Source organism: Glycine max, chromosome 8 (genome assembly GCF_000004515.6).
Source record: "Glycine max cultivar Williams 82 chromosome 8, Glycine_max_v4.0, whole genome shotgun sequence".
Taxonomy (NCBI): domain Eukaryota; kingdom Viridiplantae; phylum Streptophyta; class Magnoliopsida; order Fabales; family Fabaceae; genus Glycine; species Glycine max.
In genome coordinates, this window is record NC_038244.2 from 6,742,035 (window position 1) to 6,758,552 (window position 16,518).

Here is a 16,518-nt window from a genome sequence, read left to right on the forward strand (position 1 = left end):
AGATATCTACGCATTTAAAAAATTCAATATATTTTGTAAATTTTATTCCTAGTTTGAAAACCTTCCAAAACAAAATTATATTTTCCAAATTATGTTTTCTCAAATATGGTACTCTTAGGTGCTTTACAGAAAAATATTTACACAATTCTATGTATCCTCATCTCAAAATAAAAATAAAAATCTTTTAATATGCCCAAAAAGTAATAATAGGATGAATGCTTTCTCATTTTGAGTTTTATCAATTTTGGAATTGACCGTTGTGGAGACAAACTTGTACTAGTCAACTCCCTCTAAGCTTAGATGAATCGGCTTATATAAGCATTTTAAGAGTTCACATTCTCACACACGTACGCATCAAGAGTTAGAAAGAAAAAAAAAAACTTTAGTCATCTTTGTTGTTACATTTTCTCATTAAGGTTAAAAGAATGTATCCTTCAAACTTGGGTGGTTCAGGTCGTGGTAATCGTCTCAATCATGCTACGGTATCTAAACTCGAAGCGTAAGATCACCAATCCTTTGTTCTTGAAAACTTTTTTTTTCTTTTTTTCTTTTTTAAATCTAGGTTTCAGTAGATTCCTGTTTTAGGGTTGAAAGATAAGAAAAGTGTCACCTTTATGAATGTATGAAACAGAAACAATAATATGTACTTTTCACATAATCACATAAGAAGTTATATTTCATAATTTAATTTTAATTCTTTTACACTCTTATTTTTTATATTTATTTTAAGTATTTTTATTTTTTAGCACATTAATTATTATATTGTTTTCTTTTCATATCTCTTCACAAAAACGTATTTCCTTTTAGAGAGGTGTCAAACAATATTTATCCTTCGTAATTCAATCTTTTTCATTTTATTTTTAACGAGTTCCAAGGTTTTTCCCCTTTATTGGATGAGAATAATTAATAACTTTTCAAAAAAAAATTCGGTTTAATCTTTTCCTAAATTTCTTTTAAGCATAAAGCTTTGAGCCTTTGACGTTCCTTAATTAGCTGCATCCATCATCCATTTTTTTCATGGTTTGAAAATACCACAAACATTTTGTGCCTCTTTTTTATGATATGCTTGAGTGGGATCGAGTTTTTCTAATGCTTGTTTTTTTCCCCCACTAGAACCTATCCACCTGGATTTCATCATCCAAGTCATCAACTAGTGTTGGTTATTCTTTGATTATGATTATCCAATGATTATGATCGTTTGTTTTTCATTTTCAATATTTTTTTGGATTAAAAGCTTACTTCTGGTTAAGTATATGAATTAATTGTATGCCTTGTTTATTAATTTATTCATGATGGATTTTTATTTTCCATTCTTTTTACTTTCAAGTTGGCATTGTAATTTGCATGTTGATAGTTTGCAAGATTTTGTATATATGCTTAAATACTTGTACAGTTATTTATGAAAAATGTGTAGCTCCCCAAAATAATGAAAGATATCTTGCAATTTAGTCGAGATACACCCTAATTTTTTTTCACACCTTTGTTAGTTTGCTTAAATTAAAGTTTAATGAAAGTTCTCTTCTTCTGTTAATTAATCAGAGTATTTTGTTGTATTTAGCCCCTCGTTAAATGTATATATTGATAATTAATGTACCTCACTCTAGTTCCTTATATGTCATGAATAAAAAATCTTACAAGATGGCACTATATAGATGCATTTATCAAAGTTTCAAATTTGATTTGAAACTTCAATTGCATTTGTGACATTAAAGTTTTGGGAATGTTAAAATCACATTGCAATTCCAATTATGCTGGAGTTGAACATGCTGTACGGTTAGGTGATTTATCCCAAGTTTAAATCTCCATAGCCTTGTCAATTTCTTGGGTTTGTGTGCCCTTAGAAACTTGTGAATTGGCATATCTTTTAGATTTTTAGATATAACATGACATACTATTTAGACATCCTTTCATGTATTCTATTGATGTTTATATATGCAAATATGCTTACATGTTTTCTTGTCTTGTTAATTATGGATTTCATTCATCATTTAGGCATGTAACCTGCCTATTTCATAACTAGACTTGTGTACATTGTTCGTATCTTTGTTCCGTAATTATTGATACATTTAAACTTTTTTGGTATTTGATATTTAACTCTCAATATTAATATTGTGAACTAGCTAATTAATATTTTCATTTTTGAAACACAGAATCTTCAGGGAATGCCCATATCCGAATGAAAATCGACGCCGTCAAATAAGTGAGGAGCTAGAGCTTAGTCTAAATCAAGTCAAATTTTGGTTTCAAAATAGGAAGACTAAACTAAAGGTAGTCTATTATTTTCTTTATGATGCTTCATTTTTAAGGACAATTATTTATACACTAGTTTTGTGTAATTTTCAGGCTATAAGTGAGCGAATAGATAACAATGCTCTTCGGCGTGAGAATGAAAACATACAATCAGAAAACCTATTAATGAGAGAGTCTCTGCAGAATGCATTCTGCTTATCTTGTGGGGGTCTACCCGTGGGATCAGTAGAGCGAAAACTTCAATTGCAATCATTAAAGGCAAAAAATATTCAATTAGCTAAAGAGGCAAGTAAACTCTTTTATTTAATTGATTCTCTTGTGATGTGAATAACACACCCACATCAATGATTCATTCGTTTTTAATTGACAATATTTTATGAATTATTTTTCAGTATGAGAGAGTGTATGCACTTTTGGAAAACAATGGGGTAAATACGGATCTACCACTTCCTTCTTCTTCTTCATATGATACCTCAGGAGGAAGATTGCTAAACCCAATAGTTGGACTTCCTTCTCCTTATCAACATAGTCATGTTCTTAGTACTCCTGGTTTCAATCAAGATATTCCTGCTCCAGCTCCTGCTCTTGATTGCTATATTCCTGATCCTCCTAGTGATGATGTTGCACTTGATTATTGTATTCCTACTCCTGCTAGTGTTCTTGCGGTTGATCACTCTATTCCAGCTCTTGCTAGTGATCCTTGGCTTGGTCAAGATATTCCTCATCTTCCCACTCTTGCCACATTGGATCAAGATATTCCACCTCTTGGTCAAGATACTTCTACCCTTCCTCAGGATCATATGCCCAAGGATCTTGATCAAGAATTGGATGCATTGCGCGGAATTTTGAACAATGATTTGATATTCCAATCTATCATTAACCAAAGGATAGACCTGGACAATGCAATGATGTCACAAATTGCAAATAATGCAATCGAAGAGTTAATTAAGCTTTTGGATATGAACCAACCCTTCTGGTCTATACATGACTGGAAGTTAGTTCTTAAACGTGATAATTACCAAAGCATACTTGGTAGGAGACATTGCTTACCTGGACCTCATGCACGGATAGAATCCTCAAAAGATTCACGAATAGTGGACATGAATGCGGAACAACTTGTTCAAATGTTTATGAATTTGGTTAGCTCTTTTATCCCTTATTCTGTCAAAATTTTATTAGTTATCTACATATTTGAAATGTAGATACTTGATAATAAAGATTATGATATACATAGTCTAATCTTTCTAGGAAAAATGGGTTGATCTGTTCCCAACAATTGTTACAAAAGCCCAAACAATTCAAGTACTCGAAAACGGTTTGGTAGGAAATCGAAGTGGAGCTTTGTTGTTGGTATGTTTCCTTGAAAACTTTGCTTTATGTGACTATCTTTTTCCTTTGCTACAATCACTTCGAATTAGGTGATAAGTGAGGACTATTGATACAGATTAATGCAGAAATGCACATTCTTTCACATTTGGTTCCAACTCGACAATTCTACTTCCTTCGTTATTGTAAACAAATTAAAGAAGGTGTGTGGGTGATAGGGGATGTGTCAATTGATTCCTTAGAATACAAAACCATTGTTCCTCGCATTTGGAGGCGTCCATCTGGATGCCTCATTCAAGAAATGAATCACGGATTGTGCAAGGTAAGTTTGTAATTAAATTACATTAATTTTGACTTTACATATGTCTCTTCTCTAATTATATACTTTTAGCATTCACTTTTCCCTTTTCTTTTCCAGTCAAATTACTCATTAAGTCTCTTATTTTTCCCTTGTTTTCTTTTTCTTATTTCTTTTCCTCATGTCCATATCATATCTCATGATGGGGTTTAGTTTTCCTATTGTGATATCATTCTTTTGCTTTTAAAAAAAAATCTCATGATGGGGTGTGAGAGAATCAATTTTGAATTACATTTCTGAAATAGAATATAACAAGATACAAACATGTTTACTTATGTATGCTAAAAATGGATTAGTGAATGTCACATATTTATGCTCAATTTAGCTTAATTATTTTTGAGAATTAAGTGCTACTAGCCTACTAGCTAAAATCTTGACATAAATTTTGATAAAAATATTTTTCAAAGAAACTAAGTATTGTTGAACCTTGATCATACATCATATTTCCTCAATTTTGATGCTCTATGTAACACTATGCAAGTTAAAACAAACATTTGTTGATGTCTAGTTTAATTCTAATAGGTTTCTTGGGTGGAGCACGTGGAAGTGGATGATAAGATGCAAACTCACCAGCTTTTCACTGATGTTATTTGTTGCAATAATGCATATGGAGCAGAAAGATGGCTTTCGACACTTAAAAGAATGTGTGAGAGATTTGCATGCGCTTCAGCTGAAACTATACCCAGTTGTGACGAGTCTGGAGAAGGTTGGTTACTCTTCGTTATTTTTGCTCCCAAACTTCTACCCATACGTAACTCTATGCTATATTAATTTAGTTTATTTAATATGCGACCTATATTTTTTTATTATTTGTTCATATCTAAGTCTATGATATTCGTTGTTCTCAGCCATTTTATCACTTGAAGGAAAGAAGAGTGTGATGCACTTGGCTCATCGAATGGTTAAGACTTTTTGCCGCACTTTAGACGTGTCAGATTGTGAGAACTTCCCATATTTAACGAGGATGATGAATAATGGTGAGGTTACAATAATTGTTCGCAAGAATAACTCAGAACAAGATGTGCCACAAGGCTTGATTCTCAGTGCTGCTACCTCTTTTCTACTTCCGCACTCTCCAGAAAATGTTTTTGACTTCTTGATAGACAACAAGAAACGAGCTAAGGTTCAAAACCCAAAATTATAAAGCATATGTTTTATTTCATAGTAAATTCTATTCTTGCATTACACAATCATTAATACTTTTATTTTTTTTTCTTTTCTTTCTTTGTAGTGGGAACCTTTTTGGTATGGAAAGCCAGGGCACGAGATTCAACGCATCTCAACTGGAAATAATCCAGGAAATTTCATTTCAATTACGAAGGTAGCATACTTGCTATTTTCTATTTCAGTTTCATGCATGTTTCAATGCTATAGACAGAACTAAATTAGTATATATTTCAATTAGTTTATATCACCATAAAAATAAATAATTACAACATGTGTTTATAAGTTAAACTCATTATTGAAACTGATAAAATAATGTGTTTCTGAGTCAATAAAGATTTAAAAAAGTGTGATAATTTGATGTAATTAAAATAACATAGCGTATCTACATTAGATTTTGCAACTTGTTATGTATGAATATTTTATATAGTACCAAACAAAATATGAGCATTTTTTAGTATTATTTTAATGTGTACTTCTCTAATAATTAGTACTCTTCAGTTAAGCTTCTCTTATATTTTATCATAAAAAAATTAAAATAAGAAAAAACCAGACTTGATAAGAAAATAAGAGTAACATACTGCATCACTTTTTTCTTTCTTTCTTGTCGATCATATATCATATAGTACAAAACATGGTGGGTTAATTGATGCTATATATCTTTGAGGAATGTTATCACTATATATACACGTGATTCTCTTTAGAAACGACACACATTAAGGGTGTGACCAAAAGATTGATGTTTAATGCTTAGAATAAATATAGTTGAATGGTTATTGTTGTCACTTCAAGTAAATTAATTGAATAATGATACACTTACAATAAGATTTTACAACACCTTTTATAATTTTTTGTTTCTCTATCTCTTTTCATCATATAACTTATCGAATACCTTTTTCTTTTTTTTCTTCCTCTCTTCAATTTTAAACTTTGTTCTACAAAACTTATGTATGAGTAGTGTTATCCAAATTCATTTCAATTATTCGTGTGGTGCAGGCTCTTGGCCCCAGTGATAACAATATGATAGTTCTTCAAGAAAGTTATGCAGATGGTTTGGGATCTATGATGGTATACTCAGCTTTTGATACGGAGACAATGAATTTTGCCATGAGGGGAGAAGACACGTCACAGTTGTTGGTTCTTCCCTCTGGCTTTACCATATCTGGGGATGGTCATTCAAATGCTTTTGAAGGACAATCTAGACAAGTGGTGTCAAAAGGTTCATTGGTTACTCTAATGTTACAAGTTCTAGCTTCTAGTACTCCTAGCATGGACATGATAGACATGGAATTTGTAGGTTCTGTCACTACACTTGTGTCCTCAACAGTGGAGAAAATTAAAGCTGCTTTGAATTGTTCCAATTAAACAATTTTGGAAGGAAGAAAATGAAAGATTTTGTTATTGTTATTCTAAACTGTTGGCAGATACCACTCTACTTTTAAGAAATTCACCAAAAAAAAAATGTTTGAAGTTACTAGAAGTAGAACATCTGCTTGCAAGATATTTACAAAAAATAATTGTATTATTTATTTGTAGATTTGGATTAATTAATTATAAAATATTTTTTAATTATTATATATATATATATATATCAATTATGAAAATTATTAATTTAATCTAATTAATTGATGGATTTGTTATTAGACATCACCTCGTAAGACATCATATGATATATAAAACTAAGAAATAAGTTATATTAAGATATATAATATTGAAAAGTATAAGTTATTTTTTATTTGATTTTATAATATTATATTTTTATTTGGTAATAATAGTAAATATATTTGCAATTTTGATCTTTCATTTAAGTTATATATGATATATAATTTTCATTAAGTTATATTATATTGTGATTTAGTAAATTATTTTGGTGTACTTTTTTAATTTATTTTTGAAACTCAAAGCCTACCCGAAAATCTCATTATTAACTAACATTAAATAATTTGATCTAAGAATGCCCTATATGCTAAACACTTCATTCCACACCTACTTTACGAAATTCTTCTCTTTTCTTTTTTCCTGGATTTATTTTTCGCTTGCTAGATTTTGTTGCCTCAGTTTTCGTGACACTCCTGTTGTTGTATCTTGAGGAGCATGCGGAGTACGTCACAGATAAGTCCTTTGGGCCTATGCTCTTACCATATGAGTGGATAAGATTCTTTAGTGATCCTATTGAGAAAGAGAGACAAATTTTGCAATTTTTTTATGAGATATTTTGTTAACTAGCTGGGCTCATGATTTTCATTGTTTACATTAAGAAGCTTTCAAATTTGACATTTTGTTTCTATTTTTTACGTTTATTTTTGTTTCTAAATAATGTTTATTATATATGCGTTCATAAAGAAAGGATTTTGTTTTGTTGATTCTCGACAATAACTCAATCCAGATCCAGGTCATTCAAAACATAAGTCTTAGTACGACCAATCAATTAGTCAAATTAAGTTAATATATATATGATATTCATAATTAATATAAATAATAATTCAAAAAGTATATTATAAATAATTGGTTAATACTCATTACAAGTAAATAACCATATTCTTTGAATACATCCACAAGCAAATGTTGAATACAATGTAGAACATTAGCCAAAACTCCATGTTGTCTTTATTCCAAAACTAAAGTACATCTTGAAAATATATTACTTCGAATTTGAGCAATTCAAAGCATCTTTAATTTTCTCCACAGTTGAGGTCACGAGTGTATTAATAGAACCTATTAATTTCATGTCTACATTATCTATTTTAGATGTACTGGATGCCAAAAGTTGAAACATTAGAGTCACCAACGAACCCCTTGATTGACCAACTTGTCCAGATTGTCCTTCAGGAACTTTATTTGATTGGTAATCCCAAGATATGGTAAGGCCAGAGGGAAGAATCGGAAACAGTGATGAGTCTTCTCCCTTCATGATCAAATCCAATCCTTCCATATAAAAAGGAGCGAATACCAACATGGATCCCAAAGCATCTACATAACTTTCTTGGAGAATCACCATATTGTTCTCTTTAGGGATGAAAGGCTGCACCACATATATGAACAATTAATTGAAATGAATTTGGATGATAATACTCGATCATTTATAAATATTGTAAACCAAAGTTCAAAATTTAAAAGAGAGATATGAAAAAAAAAAATAGATAAGATGATTGATATGATGAAAAGAAATAGAGGAAAAAATAAATATAAAAGTAGTATATGTAAAAGCTTATTGTGAATGTATCATTATTCAATAAATTTAACCAAAGAACCAACAACTCTTATTCTAGTATTTATTTTAAGCATTAAACATATATTTTTTTTGCCACATCCTTAATGTGTATGGAGTAATGTTTCTAAAGAGATTCACGTCTATAGTGATAGCATGCGCCTCAAATCAGTTCTACTAATTAAGGCCAACTTAATGTTGTACAATTATAATTATTAGCAGCATCAAAACAATCTACGAAATGCTTCTAATTCCAAATTATTTCACTATAACTCCCTTTTAACCAAAATTAAGTTAAAAAATTATTTCACTCTAACAAGTTAAAATTATATATGAAATAGATATAACAAGTATGTACCCGCATGATTGAAATACAATTTCCAGGATTGCTTCCAGTTGAGATTCGTTGAATCTCGTGCCCTGCACTTCCATCGCATAGAGTATCCCACTACAACGAAAATATTATGAAAGTATATTAATGGTTCTGTAATGCAAGATTGAAATTTAGTAACAAATAGAATACATGTATATGAATTTTAGGCTTTGAACCTTGGCTCGTTTGTTGTTGTCTATCAAGTTATCGAAAACAATTTGTGGAGAGAGTGGAACCCGAAAGCAGATAGCAGCACCAATGATCGTGCCTTTAGGCTCATTTGGCCCTGTGTGATTCACGCGAATGGATAACTTAACCCCATTGTTGTTCATCCGGGTTAAATTTGGGAAATTTGGATTGTCTTGCATGTCCAAATTCCCACAAAACATTTTCACCATACGATGCGTTAGGTGCATTATGTTTCTTTTTACGTCGGGCGATCTAACAACTGAGAAAATGAACAGCGGACTTAGATATGAACAAATAATAATGATCACAAATTAAATAAATTAAAATTAGAATAACTTTGGATCGAGCAAAGAAAATAAAGAGTAACCAACCTCCTCCAGTCTCACAACTAGGTATAGTTTTAGCTGAGTAGCTTGCAAACCTTTCGCACATTCTTTCAAGGGTCATAACCCATCTGTCTGCTCCATATGCGTTATTCCCACAAATAGTATCTCTGAAAAGATTGTGGGTTTGCATCTTTTCATTCACTTCCACGTGCTCCATCCATGAAACCTATCAAAATTAGACGTAGTAGTATCAACAAAAGTTTGTTTTGACTTGCATGCGATTAGAGCATCCAAAGAAAGGATATGATCGAGGTTCAACAATACCCTACAAACAGTGGAGCTAGCAATGAATGAAAACAACTTTTAATTCTCAAAAACAAGTTGAATGAAAGACATGAAGTCCCAGTAAATTAATTATTAGATGGATCTGCATATTGCATATAGGCCATAAATAATTAGTCACCTAGTAAGTTGTAACAATATATATGTGACATTTATTCATTTTGAGCATAAGTAAACATGTCTATATTTAGTTATTCTATTTCAGCAATGTAATTAAAAATTGATTCTCACGGTGTGAGATGGACGCGAGGAAGAGAAATGAGAAAAAAGAAAGAAAAAATAATTAGTTGTAATTGTAAATTAAAAAGAAAAAAAAGTTGTTGTTAAAAGGATCCAAGCGAAAAAGGATATGTAAAAGTTAATGTATTTTACTAATTTACCATGCACAATCCCTCAGACGACTTTTCTTGAATCAGGCATCCAGATGGAAGCCTTCGAGCGTGAGAAACAGTAGTTTTGTATGTTGAAGAATCAATTGACACATCCCCTATGGCCCATATACCTACTTCAATTTGTTTACAATAACGAAGGAAGAGAAATTCCCGACTCGGAACCAAATGTGAAAGAATGTGCATTTCTGCATTCACCTGTGCAAATTAAAGAGTCCTTGCTTATTATCACCTAATTCAAAGTGATTGTGAAAAAAGGAAAGAAAAAAAATGACATAAAGCAAGGTTTTCAGGGACACATACCAACTGTAGAGCTCCATTTCGGTTTCCTGATGAACCACTTTCAAGTACTTGAATTGTTTGAGCTTTTTTAACAATTGTTGGGAATAGATCAACCCATTTGTCCTAGAAAGATTAGAGTATAATACATATCAATATATCATTATCGTTATGAGTATCTATATTTCAAATATGTAGATAATAACCATAAAATATTTGACAAAATAAGAAGGGTTAGAAGAGCTAACCGAATTTAAGAACATTTCAACGAGTTGTGCCCCACTCATTTTCACAACTCGTGAATCTTTCGACGATTCCATTCGTACATGAGGTCCACTTAAGCAATTGCTCCTACCAAATATCCTTTTGTAGCAATCATGCCGAAGATTGAATTTCCCATCTAGTAAAGATCTAAACCAGAAGGGCTCGTTCAAACTGAGAAGTTTCATCAATTCTTCCATTGCATCTTCTGCAATCTTCAACATTTGTACACTATCCATATCTTTACTTAGGCTCTTCATTGGTTGGGGTAACATATCATTGTTTAGAATTTGAACTGCATCCAACTCTAGAGCAGAAAGGTTATTGTTTGAATTGTTAGACACTTGATGAATTTCTTTCTCAGCGGAAGGAATGCTATTATTTTGATCGTGAGGATGAATCATTGCGGGAAGATTTCGATCAAGAGCAGTAACCAAAGCTGGAATATTATAATCAAAACTTGAAATCAAAGGAGAATTATCTCCAATGAGAGTGGGATCATCAAGAGTAGGAATGTGTTGATCAATGGTAGGAGCAGGGTTAATGTCTTGATTATGGCTAGGAGGGCTAACAATAGGATTATCCTGAAAAGGAGTTGGAATTGCGGCAGGAATATAATGGTTATCATGGTTAGAAATGAATTGATTATGAGCAGGAATTCCAACTGGTTGATTTAGTAAACTTCCTCCTAAGGCATCATGTGATGAAGAAGAAGGAAGGACAGGAAGTAGTGCTGGATTAATATTTATCCCATTGTTTGCCATAAGTGAGGTTATCCTCTCGCACTGAAAAACAAGTAATAAATGAATATCAATTAATAATGAATTAATCATTAGTGTGTAGGATAATCAATTAAATAAAATAGATTTTTTTTGTCCTATGTTATGGGTGTCTTCCAATAAATCAAAAATTGATCTTATTTGAAATATGTGACTCACCTTGGTCTAAATGAATTTTACAAAATAATTTACTAACCTCTTTAGTTAATAGAATATTTTCCCCCCTTAAGACTTGCAAGGAAAGTTGATGCTTTACTGGTTCCATGGCTCGACCCCCACAAGATCCGCATGAAAGATTCTCCAAAGTCTCTCTCATTTTGTTGTTTTCCGATTGTATCCTTTCATTCTCAAGCCGAAGAGCATCTGTATCTAATCGCTCATTTATAGTCTGAAAATTGCATGAAATTGACGTATAAAATGATCAGCAGATTATTATTTAGCTAAGGATGTAAGATAATTGTCATTAAAAATGAAGTATGATGAAAAAAAATACCCTTATATGCGTCTTCTTGTTTTGAAACCAAAATTTTACTTGTTCAGGATCAAGCCCGAGCTCCTCGCCTATTTGACGGCGTCGCACTTCATTTGGATGTGTGCATTCCTTGAATATTCTGTATTTCAAAAAATGAAAATATCAATTAGCTAGTCAAAATTATTGTGAGATAGTTATAAATATCAAATACCAAAAAAGAAAAATACTATGCATCAATATTTAGGATATATTTATGTAGCAGAGATACAAACAATTAATATATGAATGAAATCCATAATTAACGAGACAAGAAAACACGCAAGTGTATTTAATTTGCATATATAGGCATCAATAAATACATGAAGGATATCTAAGCAGTATGTTATGTATCAGAAGACAATTCAGAAAGAAATTGCTAACAGGTCACAAACCCAAGAAATTGACAAAGCTAGTTACTAGTTAGATTTAAAATTTTGATAAATTACCTATTTTATGTCTATGAATGTATGCATTTTTTAACAAAACATGGATTCAGTGTTTTTTTTTTTTGTGTTTTTAGTACTGTTCTCTGGTCAAGTATTATCTTGATGATACATATCCTTAAAATAAATATAATTTATTTACCTTAAAATTTCTCAGATAAAACTAGGGACCAAATCAGATTTTGCGGGATAATAATCAAAGAAAATAAAAATATTTTACATAACCCAATATATCTCTCTGTTAATGCTTATTGACCGAAACAAAAATAAAATCATTTTACAGGAACTAAAGACAATGATTCAAAATTTTAGAAAGATAAGAAAATAAAGAATTAATTACTAATAAAAAGAAAGAGACCATGTTTGTCGACTTTTCAAATCAAGAGAAAAAATAATGGGCAATGTTTGCAGCTAAAGAGCAACAAAAGAATTAAGTCCCCTTAAAACTTAATGCTTAAATTGTTTGATGACGACATATAAAAATATGATTGTCCAACAAAATTGATTATGAGAAGTTAATTACTCATCCGATAACGGGGATAATAACTTGAAACTCGTTAAAATTGAAAAACATTGAATTAGAAGCGCAAAAATATTGTTTGACACCCCTCTAAAAGGTCATATGTGCATGAAAGTAAAGAAAATATTAAAAGAAAAAATATAATAAATAATATGGCAAAAAGACATTAAAATACTTAAATAAATAGTACAAAAGGAGGATCACAAGCACACTTTTTTTCCATTGTTTTAGATTTATTCCAATCTATAAAATTTTAAATGAACTCATTAAATAAGACGTAAAAATCTATAATTTTTTATGATTTTTAATAAATTTCACTCTATAATAAAGAGTGTATTAGAGAATACTATTGTTTTTCCTATATATAAAAACTTTTTAACTAGTTTACAAGAATTAAACAAATTGATTAATTTAATTGATAATATTATTTTGTTAAAATATACATTTTTTAAAATTATTCTTAAAATTATTGGATCTCATCATCTCACTTTTTTTACCTAATTAATTAATTATTAATGTGTGTTAGTAATTTTCCTTGATATATACATAGAAGAAAAAGAATGAATTTATGTTCATTAATAGTATTTACTATTTATTGACTACAAAAATTATAAAATACTCTCTGTTTCTAATGAACTGCCGTTTAAAGTTTGTTTGCACTCACCCATTGTGAATTTACTTTCCCAATACATTTATTTCTCTCTGCACTAATAGCTATTCTGTACGTTTCTATATATCCACCAAATTACTGACCAATAAGTAATTATTTCATCTTTGAAATATTTAATTATTCATTTAAAAATATGTAAAATAATTAATGTGGGTAAAGATATAGTAGTAATTGACAACAAATAATCTTAAACTTTAATTACAAATAAAAAGAAACATTTTTTCTTCAAAATTATTACAATTAAAAAGAAATAGAGGGAGTAATTAAGGATATATTCATAAAAAAATAATTAATTCAAAAAAGTAATTTATACAAACAGACAAGTAAATTGCTACAAAGATGTATTTTAGAGAGACAAAAGTAGTATACATGCTGCAACCATTTTTCATACAAAAATTAAGATTGAATTATGAAATAACTTCTTGCATGATTTTGTGAAAAGTGTAAACTATAATCGCAAAGTCGGCATAGGCAATTCCTCAAATTTTCACAAAAAGCTAACCTTTCTTAACCCTTGAACCCTAAAATTAATAGGCTTCCATTGAAAAGAAAGAGACTAAAAAAACACACAAAGATAAGAAAGAGGGAGAAAAAAAATGTTGTGAATAGAGGATCGATTATCTTACTCCTCAAGTCTAGCAACCTTATCGCGACCATGACGATTACGCCAATGGTAATCACCTTGTTGACCACGACCTGATCCACCACCTGATTTTGAAGCACTCATTTCTTGTCAACCTTGGTATGGAAATGTATCTGCAAAGAGCCACCGACTAAAGCCTTAATGTTTTTAACTCTTATAAGTGTGAACTTCCGTTCGCTTATAAATGCCCATTGTCTGATCTTAAAGGATGTTGTCAAATGTTGAAATAAATGTGTACTTTTTCCCTCACTACAGCATTTATCACCTATCAGCGGAAACGGCTATGGAAAGTAAAACAATCTGTGTTGGAAGAATACCATATTTGAGAGAAAAGATAGTTTGAAAATTTGCAATTATAGAAGGTTTTTTCTTCCAAAGACTTCAGTTTTAAAGTTTACCAGACATAAAGAATGAAAGAAAATTAAAGTGGTTCTCAACCCCAAAAAAAACATGTATAGGAGTTAATACATTTATAAAAGTGGGTGATAACCTGATAGGATAAAGATCAAACTAGGAATAAAATCTTAAATAAATTGAAATTTTTAAACGGGTAGATTTCTTGCATGTTGCCACGTGTAATGAGAGACCAAAGATCGAAGAAGGAAAGACAAGGACAAAATAATTAGAATTTAATTTAATCTTCATTGCATGTCTGTCAACATGAATTTTGATAAGATGTCATAAATTTTGACCCCATAGTCTCAATTTCATATATCCCGTGTCCTGACCAAAAACAAATTCAAATAAAAAAAGTAGTCACACCAACTAATAACATGTTGACAAAAAAAAAACCCAGCTAATAACAAGTTTTCATTTTTTTTTCAATTTTAAAATCGAAAAAAACAGGTATCGTAAAATAATTTTGAATACCTTTATTTTCTTTTATTCGTTGGTATTTGTCTTCTTATTTCTCCATATATGCAGCTTCTGAAAACTTTCTTTTTCAACTAACATCTTCTAAAAAACTTATAATTACATATTTAGGTGATGGATGTTACTCTCATAATTAACTAAAAAAAAGAAATTAAACTCTTAAAACTGGTCAAGAACATATACAACTCAGCTTTTTTTGGCTTGGTCTGTTGGAAATGGTCAACCCATAGACGTGTGACCCACAGATCAAACAATTTATAACTTCATAATTGTGTTAAAAGTTTTGTGAATTTTTAAAATGGTGGATTCTACGATTTTTTTTAATCAACATACGTTAAAATGAAAACTAATTACCATATTGGTTGATAAAAAAAAATATTTATTGAAATGAGTGATTTTTGTTGCATAGGAAATAAGAAGCGTCACCATATATTTTATCGTCACCATATATTTTACCTTGTCAGGTTTAGCATTGACTTGATCGACATTAAATATTCTTATTTAATAACTAAATATTTTCACTCAATTAGCTGATCCAAACAGAAAATTGTTTATTTTATTAAAAAAACATTTTTAAAAAAATAAGTTTAAATATAGTCTCCTATATTCTATTTTCATTCCTATATATTTTATTAATTTTTAGTTAATATTATAAAATATATAAGTAAAAAAATGAAGAGTATATCATAATTATAAAGTTTATAATGAAATATCAACGAAAGGTTAAACAATAAATATAACAATGTTCCACTTGTAATTTTATTTTTATTTATTTTAAAAACATATTTGCTTAGTAAAATAATATATTTTATCACAATAGTCTAACTCAATGAATTAGTGTAATTAAATCTCCTAATTTGATTCTTACATATAAATAATAATAATAATGATATTTTAGATAAAAAATATTATAACTAAATAAATCTCTTTTATTATAGATTGAAGCTTAAAAAACTTGTCATTGGGATACTTGAAAGAATTGTGTAGAAATAGATTTTAAAAAAAGATATTATATATAAAAAAATTAAGGTTTAAATCATTTTTTTGTTTCAAAAAGATTTTTTTTAAAGTCAACATTTCATTTAATATTAGACAATAATAACGTATATAAAGGGATACAACAAGAAAAAAAATGTAATAATTTTTATTTATCATAATTTGTAGTATATTATAACAATATTGAAATACATATGCATGCTACTTTAATTTTCATTACCAAACCAAATAAAAATAAATACTCATATTACTTCATTTTGTACTAACAATGTGTAATCTTCTTTTTTTTAATTAATTATATATTTATATTTATTATAAATAACCACATCAATATAACACAAATATGATTGGTTGAAGAAAAAATAAATTGTTATAAAATAAAAAGTTTAATTTAATAGATATCTTGCATCACCTTGACAGATAATAATTGATTGAAAATGTGAGATGAATTTAGTTATTAAACAGAAATATGTAGCATTAGCCGTTAAATATCTAACAAGATGAAGCATACTAAAGTGACTTCTCCTATTAAATGACAAACAAAAAATGTATGATGATGCTTCATATGTATTATGTGATAAAAATCATTTATTTTAGTAAATATTTTCTTAACCAACT

The 16,518-nt window shown here is 29.7% G+C and overlaps 2 protein-coding genes across 2 annotated transcripts; one reads left to right on the forward strand and one right to left on the reverse strand.

Annotated features, from left to right (window-relative positions):
* Window positions 1-425: 425 nt before the first annotated feature.
* Window positions 426-6,463, forward strand: LOC100783053 (homeobox-leucine zipper protein HDG12). Its single transcript, XM_006584986.2, has 9 exons — window positions 426-482; window positions 2,344-2,535; window positions 2,643-3,389; window positions 3,499-3,600; window positions 3,695-3,898; window positions 4,457-4,640; window positions 4,783-5,057; window positions 5,166-5,255; window positions 6,095-6,463. The coding sequence occupies exons 1-9, from the start codon at window positions 426-428 to the stop codon at window positions 6,461-6,463; spliced, it is 2,220 nt and encodes a 739-aa protein (XP_006585049.2).
* Window positions 6,464-7,739: 1,276 nt separating this feature from the next.
* On the reverse strand, window positions 7,740-14,115 carry LOC100783586 (homeobox-leucine zipper protein HDG11). The gene is made up of 10 exons (XM_041018428.1): window positions 14,015-14,115; window positions 11,777-11,855; window positions 11,441-11,632; window positions 10,453-11,250; window positions 10,229-10,330; window positions 9,917-10,123; window positions 9,240-9,420; window positions 8,856-9,127; window positions 8,665-8,754; window positions 7,740-8,120 (listed from the first exon to the last, which is right to left on the reverse strand). The coding sequence occupies exons 1-10, from the start codon at window positions 14,113-14,115 to the stop codon at window positions 7,740-7,742; spliced, it is 2,403 nt and encodes an 800-aa protein (XP_040874362.1).
* Window positions 14,116-16,518: the final 2,403 nt, after the last annotated feature.

Coding starts and splice junctions, on each gene's coding strand:
- LOC100783586 (XM_041018428.1), bottom strand. CDS start 14,115: ATGAGTGCTTCAAAATCAGGTGGTGGATCAGGTCGTGGTCAACAAGGT. Junction 11,251..11,440: donor ATATTCTATTAACTAAAGAG/GTTAGTAAATTA, acceptor CTTGTTTTTCAG/TGCGAGAGGATAACCTCACT. Junction 8,121..8,664: donor ATTGTATTTCAATCATGCGG/GTACATACTTGT, acceptor TATGTGGTGCAG/CCTTTCATCCCTAAAGAGAA.
- LOC100783053 (XM_006584986.2), top strand. CDS start 426: ATGTATCCTTCAAACTTGGGTGGTTCAGGTCGTGGTAATCGTCTCAAT. Junction 483..2,343: donor ATCGTCTCAATCATGCTACG/GTATCTAAACTC, acceptor TGTAATTTTCAG/GCTATAAGTGAGCGAATAGA. Junction 5,058..5,165: donor ACAACAAGAAACGAGCTAAG/GTTCAAAACCCA, acceptor CTTTCTTTGTAG/TGGGAACCTTTTTGGTATGG.